This window comes from Anser cygnoides, chromosome 17 (assembly GCF_040182565.1).
Source record: "Anser cygnoides isolate HZ-2024a breed goose chromosome 17, Taihu_goose_T2T_genome, whole genome shotgun sequence".
Classification (NCBI taxonomy): domain Eukaryota; kingdom Metazoa; phylum Chordata; class Aves; order Anseriformes; family Anatidae; genus Anser; species Anser cygnoides.
Genome location: NC_089889.1, coordinates 6,495,510 through 6,511,959, shown reverse-complemented (window position 1 = coordinate 6,511,959; position 16,450 = coordinate 6,495,510). Strand labels below are relative to the sequence as shown.

The 16,450-nt window shown below is 55.4% G+C and overlaps 1 protein-coding gene across 3 annotated transcripts in view; it reads right to left on the bottom strand.

Moving 5' to 3' along the window:
- The window catches only part of MMP17 (matrix metallopeptidase 17), a 51,332-nt gene extending 36,046 nt beyond the window's left edge, over positions 1 to 15,286 (bottom strand). Inside the window, exon 1 of one of the 3 annotated variants that reach the window (XM_066979074.1) lies at positions 14,896 to 15,286. In XM_066979074.1, the coding sequence (XP_066835175.1) occupies positions 14,896 to 15,024 (129 nt within the window). In that variant the 5' untranslated portion in view covers positions 15,025 to 15,286. Of the gene's footprint in view, positions 1 to 91; positions 1,076 to 14,895 lie in introns of those variants that run through there. The other 2 variants (XM_066979075.1, XM_066979076.1) reach the window with 2 other exon arrangements.
- Positions 15,287 to 16,450: the final 1,164 nt, after the last annotated feature.

The window sequence follows — 16,450 nt, the reverse complement described above, 5'->3', positions numbered from 1 at the left end:
CAGCTTTCCTAATTACACAGCAGCACAACACCCAAATTTTTCATGTGCCTGCCTCCCTTTTTCCTTCCCATAAAAACGGAGACAAACCCACCTGCACAACGTCTGTCCCAATGCAACTAACAGGACTTGGACCACAGGCATCTGTGCAGCCAGGCTTTTCCCTTCCCTTCCTTCCTTCCTTGCAGTTATTCGAGGCTGCATTAAAAAGGCACGGCTCAGACAGAAGATGCCTCACGGTGGAAGCTCTCGCTCTTTTGGTCTCACTACGGCAAGCAGTTGTGTCCAAGACCCAACGAGGTCAATGAGAATTAAGCAGGTGCTTAAGTTTCTAAGTTCCAGGTGTGTGAATAAATTAGTCATTACCGAACGGTGTGCACATGTGCATATTTTCCCGGTTGCTGAGGCAGTGTTTTTAAGCTATTGAAGTGGATCGGCCTGATTGCCACCTGGGAGAAGCCTTTTCTTCCCCTAGCCCTGCTTGCACTGCTTACATCTGTGTTGCTTTTGGAAGGGGGAGAGGTGCGGGGAGCTCCCCTGCCCCAGGCTAACCGTGCCTGGAAGGCAGTGCGGTCGCTGCACGGGCCTCCTGCAAGTGAGCCAGGCTGGGAATAAAGACATTACTCCAAGATAACGTCAGATTTTGCAGCGGCACTGATGAAAGCGCAGCTGGCGTTACATGTTGGGTGCTGGCAGTTCTCTGAACTGATGCAACAACACAGCGGCAAAGCAGCGATTTGCAGCCGATGGCTTCAAGGTGAAGCGCAGGCAACACGAAGTTCCTCCACACCCCTCCCTCAAAACTCAGTGCGTGACCCCTCAAAACCCAAGGGGATGCTCTGGGTTGCCGCCAGCCCTGCAAAGGGCCCAATCCAGCCCCGTGCAGCTGGGACCATCCCAGGAGCAAACAGCCTTTGCCATGGGGTTTTGTCGTGGCTGGCAGCAAGCTGAATATTCAGAAAGCAACGAGAAATTTGGGCTGTCGAAGTCCAAGCTGTGGTAGTTACAGAGGAGCTTAGGGAGTGAGGAGATGAGTTAGGAGCTTAGGGCTGAGTCCCATCCCCTTCACAACCCCAGGACCCATCCTGCTGCGACAAGCTCATCCTCACCCTCTGACCCAAAACTTAATTCTTCCTTTGTTCAAAACTGGGAGAATTGTCCAAAAAGAAATGGAAAAACAAACAAACAAAAAAAAACAACACAAAAAAAAACCCACACCACACACCCCAAAAAAGAACCCCAAACCCCAAGTTTCTAATTCATGTGGCCTGATGTCCAATTACCCAAAACAGAGGTGAATCAATGAAAAAGGCTCCTGGGTGCTGGGGAAGCAGCAATTGGCCTTTCCCAGGGCTGTGCAAAGCCTGGATCGATGCAGCTTTCCGGCTGCCATCCGCATATTCCGTCTCTATCTCCCTATTTGTTCTGGTGATGGGTTGCCAAGGTGTCAAAGTCAAATCATTTGAATTTCTCTTGAAGTGAAAGGTACTCAAGGTTCAAAATTACACCTTGACCCAGGCAGGTCGGTTTGCAGGAATTACCACCAATTTCTCTGGTGGGAGATTGCAAGTGTTCAGAGGAGAAGGAAAATAAAAATGCTACTCCTTTCTTCACCTTGCATACAAATGTGATCTTCTTGCTCTTGACGTAACCACGCTTTAAAGAGCTTCACAAACACCTATTTCCTCATTTGAGCTCACACAGAAGACATATTATCTCTTTTAAATATGTCTTCTCCTTGGCAGTGCGCAGCCTAGCCCCTATCTTTAACATTTTAAGAAGCTGCCAAGTGGTTATTTGCAAAACCGATGTTAGGAGATGGATATAATCTATTTTAAACCTCAGCAAAATTGGCCAATTTCGGGAGGTTTTAACAGACAGCTGAATTACTCACGTCGCACAGATGATGAGATGTGAAACGCAGACCCCATCCCTCCATCCACGCGGGAGCTATTTGGAAAAGGCCCAAACACCTCCCTGCAGAGCAGTGCAACAGGACCCAAGTGGTGCTGGGGACAGCAGCGCCGTCCTTCCAGACCTGGGTCTCAGTTCCCACTCTCCTGAAGGCTTGGCATTGCCATGCTCTGCTCCTTTGGCAGCAAAGCCCAGGGAAAGCACAAGCAATGCCCTGGGGCTCTGCACCCATCCTGCGCCCTCTGCATAGTGCCCTCCCCATGGCACAGATAACCCAGCATCGACCCCAACATGAAAATTCAAGACTCTTCCATCTCACTCGGACTTGTTTTCAAGGTCTGGCTATGTGGTTGCTTAGAGATTTCTGTTTATGTGCTTGTTTTTCCTTTAAACGGCTGAAGTTAGCATTTCATTTAGCGTTACGGAGTGAGGCCAAAAGTATTGGTTCCCGGACAAAACTTCCCGGAGCTCACAGCGGTTTCAATCTTTCGCTAAGGACAGGTCCTGTTGGCCGTGGCGCTGTGCACCCACCAGCACTGGCAGGCCAGCAGCAGAACTGAGCGCCTTGCAGCGCGGGGATGCTCGCTGGGCCTGGAGCTTGCTTCTCTGCCAATTTCCCCGCTGTCACCTCCGATCAGGCTCCCTGCCTTGGCAAATCGGTAGCGACGCGCTCGCCAGCGCTGCTCCAAAAGATTTTTCTCCATCTACGTGCCACCATAATTTTAAACGCGGGGTGTGAACGGGGCTGGATGCAATGCTCCTGGCCCCTGGGGCTGTGGGACAGGCGGTGCCCGGGATCAGCAGCACGGCTCAGGAACCGGGTGCCGTGCTGCCCTGTTCCTCACCGCCACTGAGTGCGAGCGCAGCGGGGAAGGGAAGACAAATTGCTCTGGGGGAAATCCAATGACCTCCCCGGCAGTGTCAGGGAACATTTGTCAAGTGGCAGAAGCCATTAGCTGTGTCACTGCTCACCTACGGGGAACGGCGCGTCTCTGGTGCCTGGCTAACGCAGACCTGGATGGAGCGGTCCCAGCGATGCCACCTGTGCCAGGAGGAGCTTCTGGTCATAAACCAGATGGGATTTACAGGTCAAAACATCCCCTCATCCCTGTGGGCAGCCAATACAACATGGGCAGTGCATGGGACGAGCGTGCCTGTGTCCGGAGGCCCGGCTCATTAGCAGGTCATTAGTAACGAGCCCAGCGATCATTTCCCAGCACTGCCAGGAGATGGGCAGCTGGGGGGTGTTCCAAAAAGAGCCAGAGAAATGCAGCAGCGTAAATAATAGCAGCGGGAATGTGGCTGCTCTGTTGGGATGCTGTTACAATGGATGAGCTTTCAGGGAGGGCTGAAAAAACGCTGGTTAATATAGGGGAGCCAGAGGCTTGCAGAAGGTGGGATGAGCCGCGCTTCCCATTTGTCACCACCAAAGGACTTCACCAGAGAAAGGAAGCGATGATTCCCCAGCCGTAAAACACGTGGGGCAGAGACAGACTGCAAAAGGTCGCAGCAGGACACGGCAGCCCAGCGTGCAGCAATGCTTCCAGCACCGGCACGGAGCGGGGAGCGAGCGGGAGGCAGAAGCTCCCTGCTCACACCCCGCTGGGGAGAGGTTCCTCACTGCCCAGCGGCCCAAGGGGATGGGGCAAAGGAGACAAAACTCTCAAAAGCCCCGGGAGATTTCTGCAGTGAAAACAAGCTTCTCCTTCTTGCAGTTTTGTGCCCAACGACCAGACAAATTCTCAGCTTTAAAAACTAAAATCCGTATCATTCTCACCATGCCTGCCTGCGGCTACACAGAATGCAAGGAAAATGAATGGTCACGGAGCTTGAATATTTGCCATTTCCCCCCGTCTCTCCCTGCTCTTGCCAGCACTGGCTGCATGCTCGCAGGTCCCCGAACAGCGGGACATGCCCCTTAGCATGGCAGCGGGGCGCAGAGTGTGCACAGCGTGCTGCTGGTCAGCAGGCACAGGCAGGATGGAGGCTCCAGCACCTCCGCACACTGCCCCAACGATGTCATGCAAATGCCATGAGCCCACCATGAGGAGCAAGGCAAATGTTTCCCCGAGAGACCCAGTGAGCATTAGGGACCAGAGGATGTCCCACATGTGCACATCAGCCCTTGGGTGCTCGCACCGTGGTCTCCACCACCCGTGCCAGCTGCCTGTACCCTGAAGCCAGAGGTGCCTCCAGGGAGGTCTGCAGCCAAAAAAAGCCTTTTACTTGTTGGGCACTAATTCTGCGCTGTTTGGGATAGGATTTACATCACTGAGTACTCTAGGAGGATTTACGTGACCTCATCTTAACTCTCAGTGCATTTCCCTGCAGGAAGTATGATTACTACTTGTGGGAACACAGGCACTGTTCCCAGGTCACAGCTGCAAAGCTGAGCACAGAAACCCAGCGCCCTCCCCTCGCCTTCACCCTGCACATCCACCGCCTTTTCTTTCTGCTTGTCCTCGTAGGAAAACCATCGTCACTCGTAAATCTGTGTTCAAGTACTTTCTCCCCGCACTGTTTAGCGCTCTGCCACGTTTCCTAATCCTGTTTTGCACAGTCCCAAGCAGCTCTCCGCCTTCCCCTGGCTCCCAGGGCTGGTGAGCAGGTTGCTATTGAAGCTCTTCCAGGTTACTGAACTGCGATGGTAATGCAGCTTGTTTCCCATCAGCTGAGGGCAGCGTGCCGGGGACATCATTTATTTTCCATGTTTATTTATGTCAGGAGAGTCCTTAAAGGATTTGTTTGCAGCTGCTCCAGCGGCTGCTCATCCCGAGGTCAGCTCCTGCGCCCGCCAGCCTGGCCTGGGGAGAGCGCAGTGCTGGCTCTGCTTCGTCCTTCGGCTGGGAGGATGCCGTGGAAACAACTCAGTCCTTTGTGATCCTTAATGAAGAGCAGGAGCTCCCTTTTTCCATCTAATAGGCACTTATGGCCCTCGAAGGTAAAGAAACGTGGGCACGCAGCCTCTGCTGTGTTTCTACCCCAGCACCCACGGATGATGCCCAGACCCTGCACCCTCTCCAGGTGGTCCAGGAGGGCACTTCGTCTCCCCCAGCTGCCGCCCAGCCCCTCTCGGCTCCTTGGAGCACCTCGAGGTGATGTGCTGGGAGGAGCTGGCTGCCAGTTCGTTTTCTCTCTAGGGTTCAAGGCTACCCTGGAGAAGGAGAGCGTGCCATATCAATCGCCTCCGTTGTCCTCGCAACCATCCGGGCAAAGAAACATTTGTTATTTTGTGACAGTTCCCTGCGGAGGCTGGTCAGGCATCCTATCTGCTCGCATGGTGGAGCTGGCAGTCTTGCCAGAAACTCTGCTTTAAAGGGTTTTGCAGCATTAATTAAATTTCTACAGTTGCGTCTATTGGCTCTGAATATGATCTGGGCTCTCTGAGCACGTGTAGATGGGCTCAGCTCCTTGCCCCCATTCAGACCTGGCTCTGCACAAGCCTGGCTCCCAGTACTGAATTCCTTGTATGCAATGTTGGGAATACAACTGAAGGGAAATCTGCTCAGGACCGTCAGGGTTCAGACACCATGTGGGTCTTGATAATGTAGAGGCTGAGAAATGATCCCAGAGCCACAAGAAAGCAGATGTCCTTGCCCTGAGAAACAATTCCTCTAAGCAGACAAGCAAAAACGATTATCTGTGATTGCACAGACAGGCATGATGTGGCTGGGACAGCAAGCGAGTCACCCCAAGGACTCCAGATGAATTTGACACAAAGCTGCCACAGCTCAGGCTCCCTTTCCACTCCTACGACGCACGGCCCGTGCCCTGGGCTGGCACCGATGACCTCCACCAGTACCACTGGAATTTACAGACGCTTCCTTCCAGGAAACCATCGGTGGAAGAGAACGGAGCTGCCAAGCGCCCAGGAGACGCAGGAGACAGGTTGCCTTTAACGGCTGAAGGTATTTGCTAAGAGGCAGAGGGGAAAGTGCAGAATTAGAGCATGGAGGTGCGTAAGACATTTTGCAGATTTTACCTACTTAAAGCACGGCTGCTGTCACCGTGCAGCGATTTAGTGACCAGAAGCCAGCACCAAGGGGCAGGCACCTGCCTGCATACCACGGGCAGGTTCCCAACGCCTGCACCCAGCGCAGCACGCACGTTATTTCCTCGGATATTTCCCCAGTTTCCACAAGAGGGCACCGGCACGACACCGCCGGGGACACAGCGGTGTCCCCAGGCAGCGCCCGCTGATCCCCACCGCAGAACAGGGCTTCCAGAAAGCCCCCAGGTGCAGGAGGGTGCTCTTCTGGAGAGGCTCTGCTAGTGCTGAAGGTCTCCGGAGAGGGGCCTGGCATGGGAAGAGCGACCCACCGCCATCACCACCACGACCGCCGCCACCCATCTCCGCTGACCCCCTCCATCCCGCAGGCGCGCAGCACCAGGCCGCGAGGCCCGCAGTGTTACTTGAGGTAGGGTCTGCAGGGAGCAGAGGAGCTGCTCCTCTGGCAAACGGCTGTGTCTGCAGGGTGCTGGCGTGCCCCAGACACACACCAATGTGGGGACAGACCTGGCTGGAAAGAGAGAGACCGGGGAAAGTAAACCCCCAGCTGACAGGAGGCTGCCTGAGAAGGGCTGGCCCGGCTCAGCCCTTGGAATCACAGAGCAGACCCTAGGGGTGCACCTACCCCGACCCGGGTGTCAGCCACCTCATCTCCCGGTGTCCGGGAGGCAGAAGCCACTTCAGGGCATCACCTGGGAGAGCTGCGAGCAAGGACTTAGACTGTTTTACCTCACACACCAGCAAATTTATAGCACCCACTCAGAGGAGAGATAAAAGGAAGCAGTGCCGACCTGTGCCCACACCAAGCGACACAGCGCCAGGCCTCCCATGAAACCAGCAATGAGACGAGGAGGTGCAAATGCAGCATCATTATGTATTCACTCACCCCCTTGTTCAGAGCCCAGGTTTCACAAAAACACATGAGAAGGGCTCTTGGGCTGCTCAGCCCCAGCTAGCACCTCCTCCCCTTCTTGCTGTGAGCAAGCCAGGCACAAACACCCTTCCCCTCCGGCTCCCCACGGCAACATCGCGAGCGGGGCCAAGACTCACCGCGGGCCGACGACTCGCCACGACACGACTCTACACACTGCTGCGGTTTGAGTAGAGGAAGGGACCCTGTGAAAGCCATCCAGCGCCAGACAGGACTGGACACCTTCATGAGGAGAAGCCTTTGAATATTAGAGCACCTGGTGCTTGGAGCCCAGGCTGCCTTTCATAGAACCACACAGTTTAGTCAGCAACCACATCTCGTCTCTCAGGTACCTGGTGTTCATGGCTCTGAGCACAGAAAAATAAATGTGAGGTCTTCTTGGGGGAGTTTTTGAATCCAGGTGAGCTTGCAGAAGACTACTCAAATCTCCCCGCTCACTGCCTGTCTGGGCCCTGGAGCACAGCAGCTGCTTTCCTCTACATTATCTTGATCTTGCTGGACACTGAGTGAGTGCATACCAAAGCACAAGGTGTATTAGAAATGCCAAAACAGCAGCAGATTGTCTGACAGGGCTGTCATTCTATCATGAAATATGACATGCATCCAGCCTGGGAGGAAGAACGGGATTGCTGTACACTTTAGTGCCGGCTGAGGCCAAGCAAGATTATTCCTCGTTTCAGAGTCTCATTGATCAGGCCTGGAGGATACATTTCTGCAGCGTAAACAAAACGTGGTGAAAGTCCCAAACCACCTAACTCTCCTCAGCTGTGCTTTCCTATCAAACACATTGCCATTTCACGTGTGTCTGTGAGGGGGTTCCCTTTCCCATTCCCTTTTGCTCTTGCACAGAAAAGCATCTCTGATGTGAAGGGTGCAGAGGTAGAGACAGCAACATACTCTGGTTTGGTACAGAGCAACGGGGAATTTGCCAAGTGACAACAAAACGGAGAACAAACAAGACAAATAAAAGCCAACTGAATGCAGAGAAGACATCAAAGAAGCAAAGACACTTCTCGAGCAGCGTGGCTGGCCACCCTTCTGGTAGCAGACGTGCCAGAAGGACAGCGACAATTAACCAAACACACGGAATGAGGTGGAACAGGCCCGGGGACCTCACCACGGTCCCCACCATGCACCAAGCCTGGGCCAAGCTCCAGCTGGGATACAGGGACTGCTGGGTGGCTGTAATGCCTCTGGAGAAGATCCCTCACGGTGGGCTCAGGAAAACCAGGAGAGACTGCTTTATTTCTCTCTCACTCAGCAAGATCTGAAAGGCAAGAAGCAGCGTCCTGAGGTGCAATTCAGTCAGGACACCAGCCCTAGTACTTCTGTGTGTGACATCTCGCTGAGAAACACAAGTTGTTATGAAGGGTTGAGCAATACGCCGACCATCCAAGTCTGAGGACAAGCAGTATTGCCGAGAGGTGTGGTGGTTTGGACAGCCTGTAGCTGCCAACCACATGAACCCTTCTTCAGATGAGTGTGTCCAGCTTGCCTCTCAGTAGGGATCCCATGTGACTGCCTTCCTTGCACACCCATCTTTTCCGTCTTTTATCCCATTCAGGCCCCTCCAAAGTCAGTTGGTCCCAACAGCGCTCCCAGATCTGCTCCCTCAACCTCAAAAAACCCTCAGATGGCGAGGTTCCCAAACGCTGACAACCCATGAAGTTTTCTTTTGCTCTGGTAACAATCTGCCATCTCCAGCAAGGGTCACTTGGTGGGAAGAAAGGTGGAAAAAGTCCTGAGCTGGATGGTTTGGGATGGGGGCCTTTGGGAAACTGTACAAGGGTTAGGTGCCTCCACCGCAGTGCAGGACGGGCAACCTACACAACCCAGGACAGCAGCTGCAAAGGTATTTCAGACCTCTGTTGAAACAGTCCAGACATCTCATCTCCCTCTTGTATTTTGGATGGTGGAAGCTTTTGTGTGGCGCCTGAAAGAAGGATGTGCATAGGGAGGTTTCAAAAGATGAACTCGAATTGCAGAGTAAACTCAGGATGTAACGGCAGAGCCTGGCTGTCGGGTGATCTTCAGCAGCTGGGAGCTGAGCCGCAGGGGATGCCGTTTGGGGTTTGTTAAATAACAAGACAATATAATCCAAACATGTCCATCACCTTCCAGCAAGGACCCTGTGACACAGGTAAAATTGCTTTTTTCACCCAAAAGATCAATATTGTCAGGATGAAATAATATGTCAGATGATGTGAACAACTCCACCTGACCACTGACAGTCAACAGGCATAGAATCCCTCTGGAAAAAATAGAAAGAAAAAAAAAAGAAACCCCACACCCACGAATATTCTGCCGCTCTCCAAATCACCTTATTGGGATTGTTCTTGCTGGGCACTGTAGATCATCTCCAGATTTCTTGCAAGAACGATTTGCGGTGCCCATGGTTTGCTCTGATGCAGGAAATTCCTCAGATTTAATCGGGTTCTCTTCTATTAAATCACCATGGCTAATCAAACCGTCAGTCTCACCTGAAGACCACACTCCTCGGTGAACTCTGGTATTTACTCCATGTCAGTCACTGCAGGACTTCTCTCTGAAGAAACCTGTTGTCAGAGGCAGTTTCTCATGACGCTCGTCTAAAACTCTCCAGTTCTGCTCGACTTCAGCAGCTTCTTCCCTCGCCCCCGCACGCCTGCTTTGTTTTTTGCACTGGATTTAACTTCACATATGTGGTTTGGTGTGTTTTTTTAATGTAACATCAAATCTCTTAATTCTCTGACCCAGAAATCAGAGACAATCCTCATAAAAATCTGGGACAAAGAAGACACATGCAGATGCACGCACGCATCGGGAAGAGCTTCTGAAACTCCCAAATCTACCCATTTAAAGTGATTTTGATTAAAGAAAGCATTTTGAAAACTACTGCTTTCAGAGCTCAGGTTATTTTGAAAGCAAACCCTTGCTTTTCAAGAGCAGCTCTCCCCTAACCGAGAGGCTTTCAGGAGTGACAAGGAGGTGGCCCAGGCTTCCCACCTGCTGTTGGGCTGCATGGGGTGCACTGCATTTAGGAGCAGGGCTCTTCCCTCGGGCATTGTCCCCCCCATGAGGCTGGATGAGCCCCGAGGTCCTGGCTGGGCATGTGCCCGCTCTCGCGGCACTCCAGAAATAAAGGTTTCTTCTGTTGCAGTGTGACCTTTCCGAGCCGCACAGTCCATTCCTGCAGCGGTTTTGCCAATGAGTAAATAATGAGAAATTAGCACGCGGCCCCAGCGATGACTCACGGCGAGCTGCTAGCGCTAATGAACTCGCGGGGACAAAGCAGGGTGTCGGGGACATCCGAGAGCCTGCTTTCGTGACAGCGTCACCCGTGTCACACCCGTGTCCGTGGCGGGCAGCTCCTGGAGCTCGCTGTCACCGCAGGCGCCAGGCTGGGAGAGCCCCGGCTGGCCACAGCAGGGATGGGAACGTGCTGCGCTTCACATCACCTCTTTGCAAGTTAATTTAACGAGGGAGAATAATAAAATCCTGCAGGAGCGAGGTGGCTGAGTCAGGTGCAGACAGCGACCTCCATTGCATGAACACCACGATGATTTTAGGGGAAATAGAAGGGCACAGGGGCATAGCTCCTTCCCATCCTCCACCAAGCCGGGTCAGGGCTCAGGAAGGGGAGTTTTGGTCCCAGGATGCCCGGATACATCCTGGCCCACCCCAAGGACACCAGGCACGGTTTGGACAGCAGCACCCAGCCAGGCGAGGGCTCGCCTGCTTCATCGCCAGCACTGCTCCCCCAGGCATGGGAAAGCCCCCAGTGACACTAAAGCGGGTAATTTAGCTTAACTACCCCGGGTAGTTCACACGGCTGGGCCCACAATAGCAGCCAAGCATGGGACAAAATTGCATTACTGTATCTCGAGGTCTGGGGAACTCATATCTGAAAAGGAAATAGCAGTTCAGACCAGCCAGGGCTTTAATACCAGATTAAATGCTTTCACAGGAGCCTGTCTATTTGGAAGCTTCCAGCCAGCCTTTTGTCAAGCCAATTTAGTTTGCATTGTACTTTGGCTTCAAGAGGTACCTTAAAATGTAACCAGCAGTGCTTTTTCTTTTTTTTTTTTTCTTTTCCCATGGTAGCGTAAGCTTTCTTGGAGGGAATTCATGAACCTGGGATGGGTGCAGCTCTGTGCTGGAAGGGAACGCAGCGCTTTCATGGCAGAGGGGCCAAGCAAAGCTCCTCGCCCCTACGCAGTTGGCCTGAATGCATCGTTGTTTGGGGAACCTACTATTTCGTCCTGCAACACTTGCCATTTCAGAAAGCTGAAGGAAGCTCCAACTGGGATCATCAATTTTTAATTTCCCCATTAGCAGAAACAGAACGCTACACGTCTGGTAGTTTCTCGCTGTAGAAGGAACAGCTTAACTCCACACAAGGGTTTTGCTGCTAAGGGCTAATTGTCCCAGACCCCGAGCCAGACCACCCGCCGTGCCTCGCAGAGGCCGTGCCCTGCCCCGGATGCTGCCGTGGGGCAATTCGGGAAAGCTCCCAGCCGAGTGGGAGGGAGGTGATCACACGTGGGCACAGCTGAGGGACGGGGTAAATGGATGCTCTGGTTCCTCAGCTGCTCCAGGGGCAGGCCGAGCACCACTGAAACACCAACCCGGGGCCCATCTCCCCAGCAGGGATGGGATTTGCTTTGAAATCCAGCACCTGGGAGGTGCAGGGCACAGGCTGTTCCGCAGCCCTCACCCTCTTGCCCGCTCCCCGAGGTGGGGACAGAGGAACCTCTGTGTGTCCCCAGCCCACCGGGGGGGCTCAGCGCCGCCCTGCTCTCCCCCAGCACATCCTTGTCATTCAAATGAGAAGCAGCCACAAAGGCGAGGGCCCTGCCCTGAACAAAGAGCCGCTTGGGACCGCGAGGGGGACGCGGTCCATGGCCTCCACCGATGAATGCAAATGCCTCCATCCCCTGGGAGCAACTCCTCCAGTAACAACACAGACCGGCATTGTGAGCGGGAGGCATCGCTCATACGCAAGCCCCCAGGAATGCCCAGCGAGCCCCAGCTGGGGAAACGCCTGGGGAGCACAGGCAAACCTTCCCTGTCACCCTCAACCATGCAGTCGAGAAGAAGAGGCTCACACTCAGCTTCCCTGCACCCACGCTCTCACACCCAAACTAAAACTTCTCTGGTGCTCCCACGTCCCTTGTCACCCGCAGGGCCCGCATCCGTGCGGGCTGATCTCGTGATGCCACCACCACCACCACGGCCCCAGCACCAGGGCAAAGCCTCTCCCTCGGGGCAAAGCTTGCTCGGCTTCGACCCGCACCCCATTCCCCACCAGGACCCGCAGCAGGGGTAAGGCAGCCCAGCCGCAGGAGCTGCTGGTTCAGCATTAGGCTCGTTTTCAAGCCGGCGGGTCTCCAGGTCAACATTGATCGCACCGCGCCGGCTCTTACAAAAAATGAAAGCTAAAGGCAGCCCTCCCTCCGGACCTGGTTCAAAGCCCAGAGGAGGCAGAGCCCTCATTACTCGCTTACTGCTAACGTGTGTGAAGTTCTCACTGCCTGGGCCCCTGAGACGCTCGAGTAAAACAGCCATAAAAAGATGCAATTTGGGACGGTTGCAGGTACCCGCTGGATTTCAGTGTGCCGGTGAGGGAGGTGGGGGGGGTTCGTTGTAGAAAAGGCAGCAGTGCAAATGGCAAAGTAGTAAATCTCAGACCCAACGGGCTAAAATTCAAGGAAAAGACTCAAATCGAGCTCCATTCCACCTGCTATTTTATGCTCTCTTTGTTAAAGCAGCTAATGGAGAACAATAAAAACATTAATAATCAAGCTAGATTTATAAACTGGGCAGGATATTCCACTGGTAATGAAATCTGTAGAATCGGTCAGGATTATATTGCTTTGGGCAGCACTCTAACAAGAGCTGCCGTTGAGTTATAGCCCTCGTTCCTTTTGCTGAACTTTAATTTGGCCCAGCATCGCTGCTTCATCCAACCCAAAGCCATGCAGGACTGGAGCAGGGCACGCAGCTCGGAGGCGCAGCCCTGCTCGGCGCAGAAGGCGTCGCAGCTGCTGGGGGGGTATTTTGAACGCGGGAGCTCTGTTGACATTGTGCTCTATTTGCTGCAGAGAACCGCTGGATATGATTTTCAAAGGTTAGCGGAGCTTTCGATTGCCATGGTTTCATGCTTCCTAGCTTTCAAATATTTGGTTGAAATGCATCACAGATCTTTAATTTCTTAGTTGCTTCATAAGGTGGATGTCAAATAATTATTCTGAAAGTGCTCGCTTCCCCCACACTGGTATTTTCCTGACAAACACCTCCGAAAACACCTGGCATTTTCTGCTCCCTGCTGCTCACGAGCACAAACCTGCTTTACAGTCAATTCAGTCCTATTCCCACCCGTGCCGTCACAAGCCAAAGAGATGGATTTGCCCCAGAAGCACACCCATGGGAGGGGAGAAATCACCGAGACGCGCATCGAGCATCATCCAGTCCCTACTCCCCAGCCAAAACAGGGCTGGGTCTGACAGCCCTCGGTACCTCCCCTCACCCACATTCACCTCCGCACAGCTCTCACCGTCCCCGGCACCGTTCCTCCCCGAGACAGCCCCAGCTCTCCGGCACGGGTTTGAACTGCTCAGATCCAGCCCAGGACAAAAAGTACCTTGATGCCCGAGGGCTGTCAGCGGGAACTAATAAGTCCCCTCGAGTGTTAACACTTAACCTGTTAAAGCTGCGTGCAGCACACAGGGTAGCAAGGGTAAAAGCAGGTCAAAGATGAAGTTTGAGTCAAATTGATTGGGGCAGAATACACCAATTTATGTGCTGTTTGCATTAAATATTAATCCCAGCTTTAACATTTGGTTACAGAGGGAAGCAAATGCACCGTAATAATGCAGATGTGCCTCATTTTCCCCACATTTCCTATTCTGCCAGGAACCGAGGGGGAAGGACATCCTTTGTCCTCCCCAGAGCCCAGGCAGGGGCTGGGGAAGCAGCCTGGGAGCGGGAGCAGCGCTTGGCGGTGGCAGCGGCAGCGTCCTGGCGCACTGCTCCGTGCGAGCCCCCCCTGTTAGGTAACCCTGCCGCGCCGCAAAAGCCTCCCTCCCTCCTTCGCAGCGGCACGCAGGCAGCGGTTTGAAATTTGCTGAATTTCGGGGAATTTCTCCGAAGTGGCGGGTCCAGCCCCAGAACCGCTCGGCCATGCCCAGCGGCGGCCGGCTTCCCGGCAGCTGGGTGTGCTGGGGTCGTGGGGCTTCTCCTCCCTGCGCCGAGGTCTCCTCTCGCTGCGGCTGGCTTCAGCTGCAAGAAACTTTTCCTCCTCCAAGAGAAAAGCCTCGGGCTCTGCCCGTGAAGCTGCACGGACCTGCTGGCACCGTGATGTGCCAGGGACACGAGGTAAACCTTGCTGCCTGGTAGAAACCTGCCTGCAAACGGAGTGGGCACCTGCGTGCGGAGAAGGGGGACCACGAGCACACCCGGGTGGGAAAAGCACCGCAGCCCGCACGGAGCATCCCCCACCTCGTCCCTGAGCTGGACCCCAGCCCAGGGCTGGCTCTCCCACCAAACGTGCCATTTCAGCTCTCCTGCTGCCAATTCCTGTGCCACCACCGCGGGCGGAGAGCCTTTGGGAGCAGGCAGCCCTTTCCTAGAGCCCGAAAAAATTGCCATCCGGGTGGGAGCGCCGCTGGGGCCATCGCCCTGTGGGCACAGGGCTGGGGGAAACTTGGGGGGCGGGGGGGCGATGGCTGCAAGGGGACGCACAGGGCACAAGGGGGGGGGGCACGACACAGCGGGCGCAAGGCGGGGGGACACCGGCGACACCGGCTTCCGTGGGCGCCCGGGGGACGCATCCTCCGGGGGGTGCTGGCCTTGGGGGGGGGGGGGGGGGGGGACACTGGGTGCTAAGGGGGGCAGCGTGCAGGGGGTGCCGGGGCGCTCGGGGGGTGCCAGCTGGAGGGCACCGGAGCATCTCCAGCCGCCGGAGCCGGCCGGGGAGGGGGAAGAGGAAAAAAGGGGGGGGGGGGGGGTCGAGAGGCGGGGGGGTGGGGGGTCGGAGAGGAGCGGGGGTCCGCGGGTAACTCACAACTCCCCGGCTGATGTCGTCCGCCGCGGGGGTGGGCGCCGCGGGCGCCTCCCGGCACGCCAGCCAGAGGGCGACGACGAGGAGCATCCCCCGGCGGGGGGCGCGGGGCCGGCCGGCGGGGCTCAGCATCCCCCCGCGCCCCGCACCTCCCGCCGCCGCCTCCGCCCCCGGCAGGGCCCGGCCCCGGCCCCTGCCCCGGCCCCGGCCCCGCTCCGGGCTCCGCCGGGCCGCGGGGCTCCGCGCAACATCCGCGCTGCCGCCGCCGGGCGCGGGGGGCTCGGCTCCGCTCCGCTCCGAGCCGGGGGCGCGGCTCCGGGGGCGCGCTCACATCGCCCCCCCGGCCGGAGCGGGGAGCGCAGCGGAGCGCGGCTGGGCTGCTGCTGCCATGCACCCCTCTGCGGCCGGCCGCCGGCTGGGGGGGGGGAGGAGGAGGAGGAGGAGGAGGAGGAGGAGGAGGAAGGATGCTAATGAGGGAGGCGGTGCCGCGCTCCGGCGGGGAGGGGGCGGTGCGGAGCGCCGGGAGCGGGGTGCTGTGCGGCGCCGAGCTCGGCACGGCGCGGCTCGGCCCTGCTCGGCTGCTCCCAGGAGAGCTCCCAGCCCCTAAGGGCACCTTGCGCCACCTCTCAGCTTCCGGACGGCGCCGCTTCTGCTCGTTTCTGGCCGCTTCCCAGCGCGGGGGTGCCGGGGAGGGGGCTGTGCATCCCCTGACCTAGGTGCATCCCCCACCTAGGGGGGCACCCAGACACCCCCAGCGCCCCCGGGCTGAGGGTGAAAAACGTGCTTCGTGAGCGGCATCCGCACTCCCCGCGTCCCGTTAGCACACTGATGTACTCAGCAGCTTTGGGAAGTATCTCTGAAGTTGTTTTAAAAAAGAGGCTGCAAACGTGAAGGGAAAGGGAAAGGGGGAAAAAAAGGGAAAGGGGGGAAACAGGTGGGAAAGGGAAAAGTGATAAAAGAAAAGAAGAGAAAAGAAAAGAGAAAAGAAAAGAAGAAAAGAGGAGAAAAGAAGAGAAAAGAAAAGAAGAAAAGAGGAGAAAAGAAGAGAAAAGAAAAGAGAAGAGAAAAGAAGAGAAGAAAAGAAAAGAGAAGAAAAGAAGAGAAGAAAAGAGAAGGAGAAATGTAGAGATGAAAAAGGGCTTCTTCTAGATGCTGCTGGGGCAGAATTGTAACGGACGTTGATATGACACCTTCTGCACAAATAGATCAATTCAGCACTGAAGTGTAGCTACTTCTGGAGATATTTAGTATCAGACAGGACTAGAGCAAAGAAGGGATTTTTGTCTAAAGGAAATTGGTTAACGAGAACTGAGAGGAAGACCACAGTCCCCTGTGCCACCATGAGCTGGGCTGAAATTACTGCTCCAGTGCCGGAAAATCTGGGGGTGGGAACAGGATTACAGGGCTCGGAGCCTCACTGACTACAGCTGCCAGGGTAGCTCGAGAGCTGTTATCTCGAGAGCTTTGCTCCTTGCCGAAGGGAAGTTTGACTTCTCCACCAGCACAGCAAGCCCCACCGCTGGGCTCTGTAGGTTTCCAAAGCGCCCGGGGATGGGCT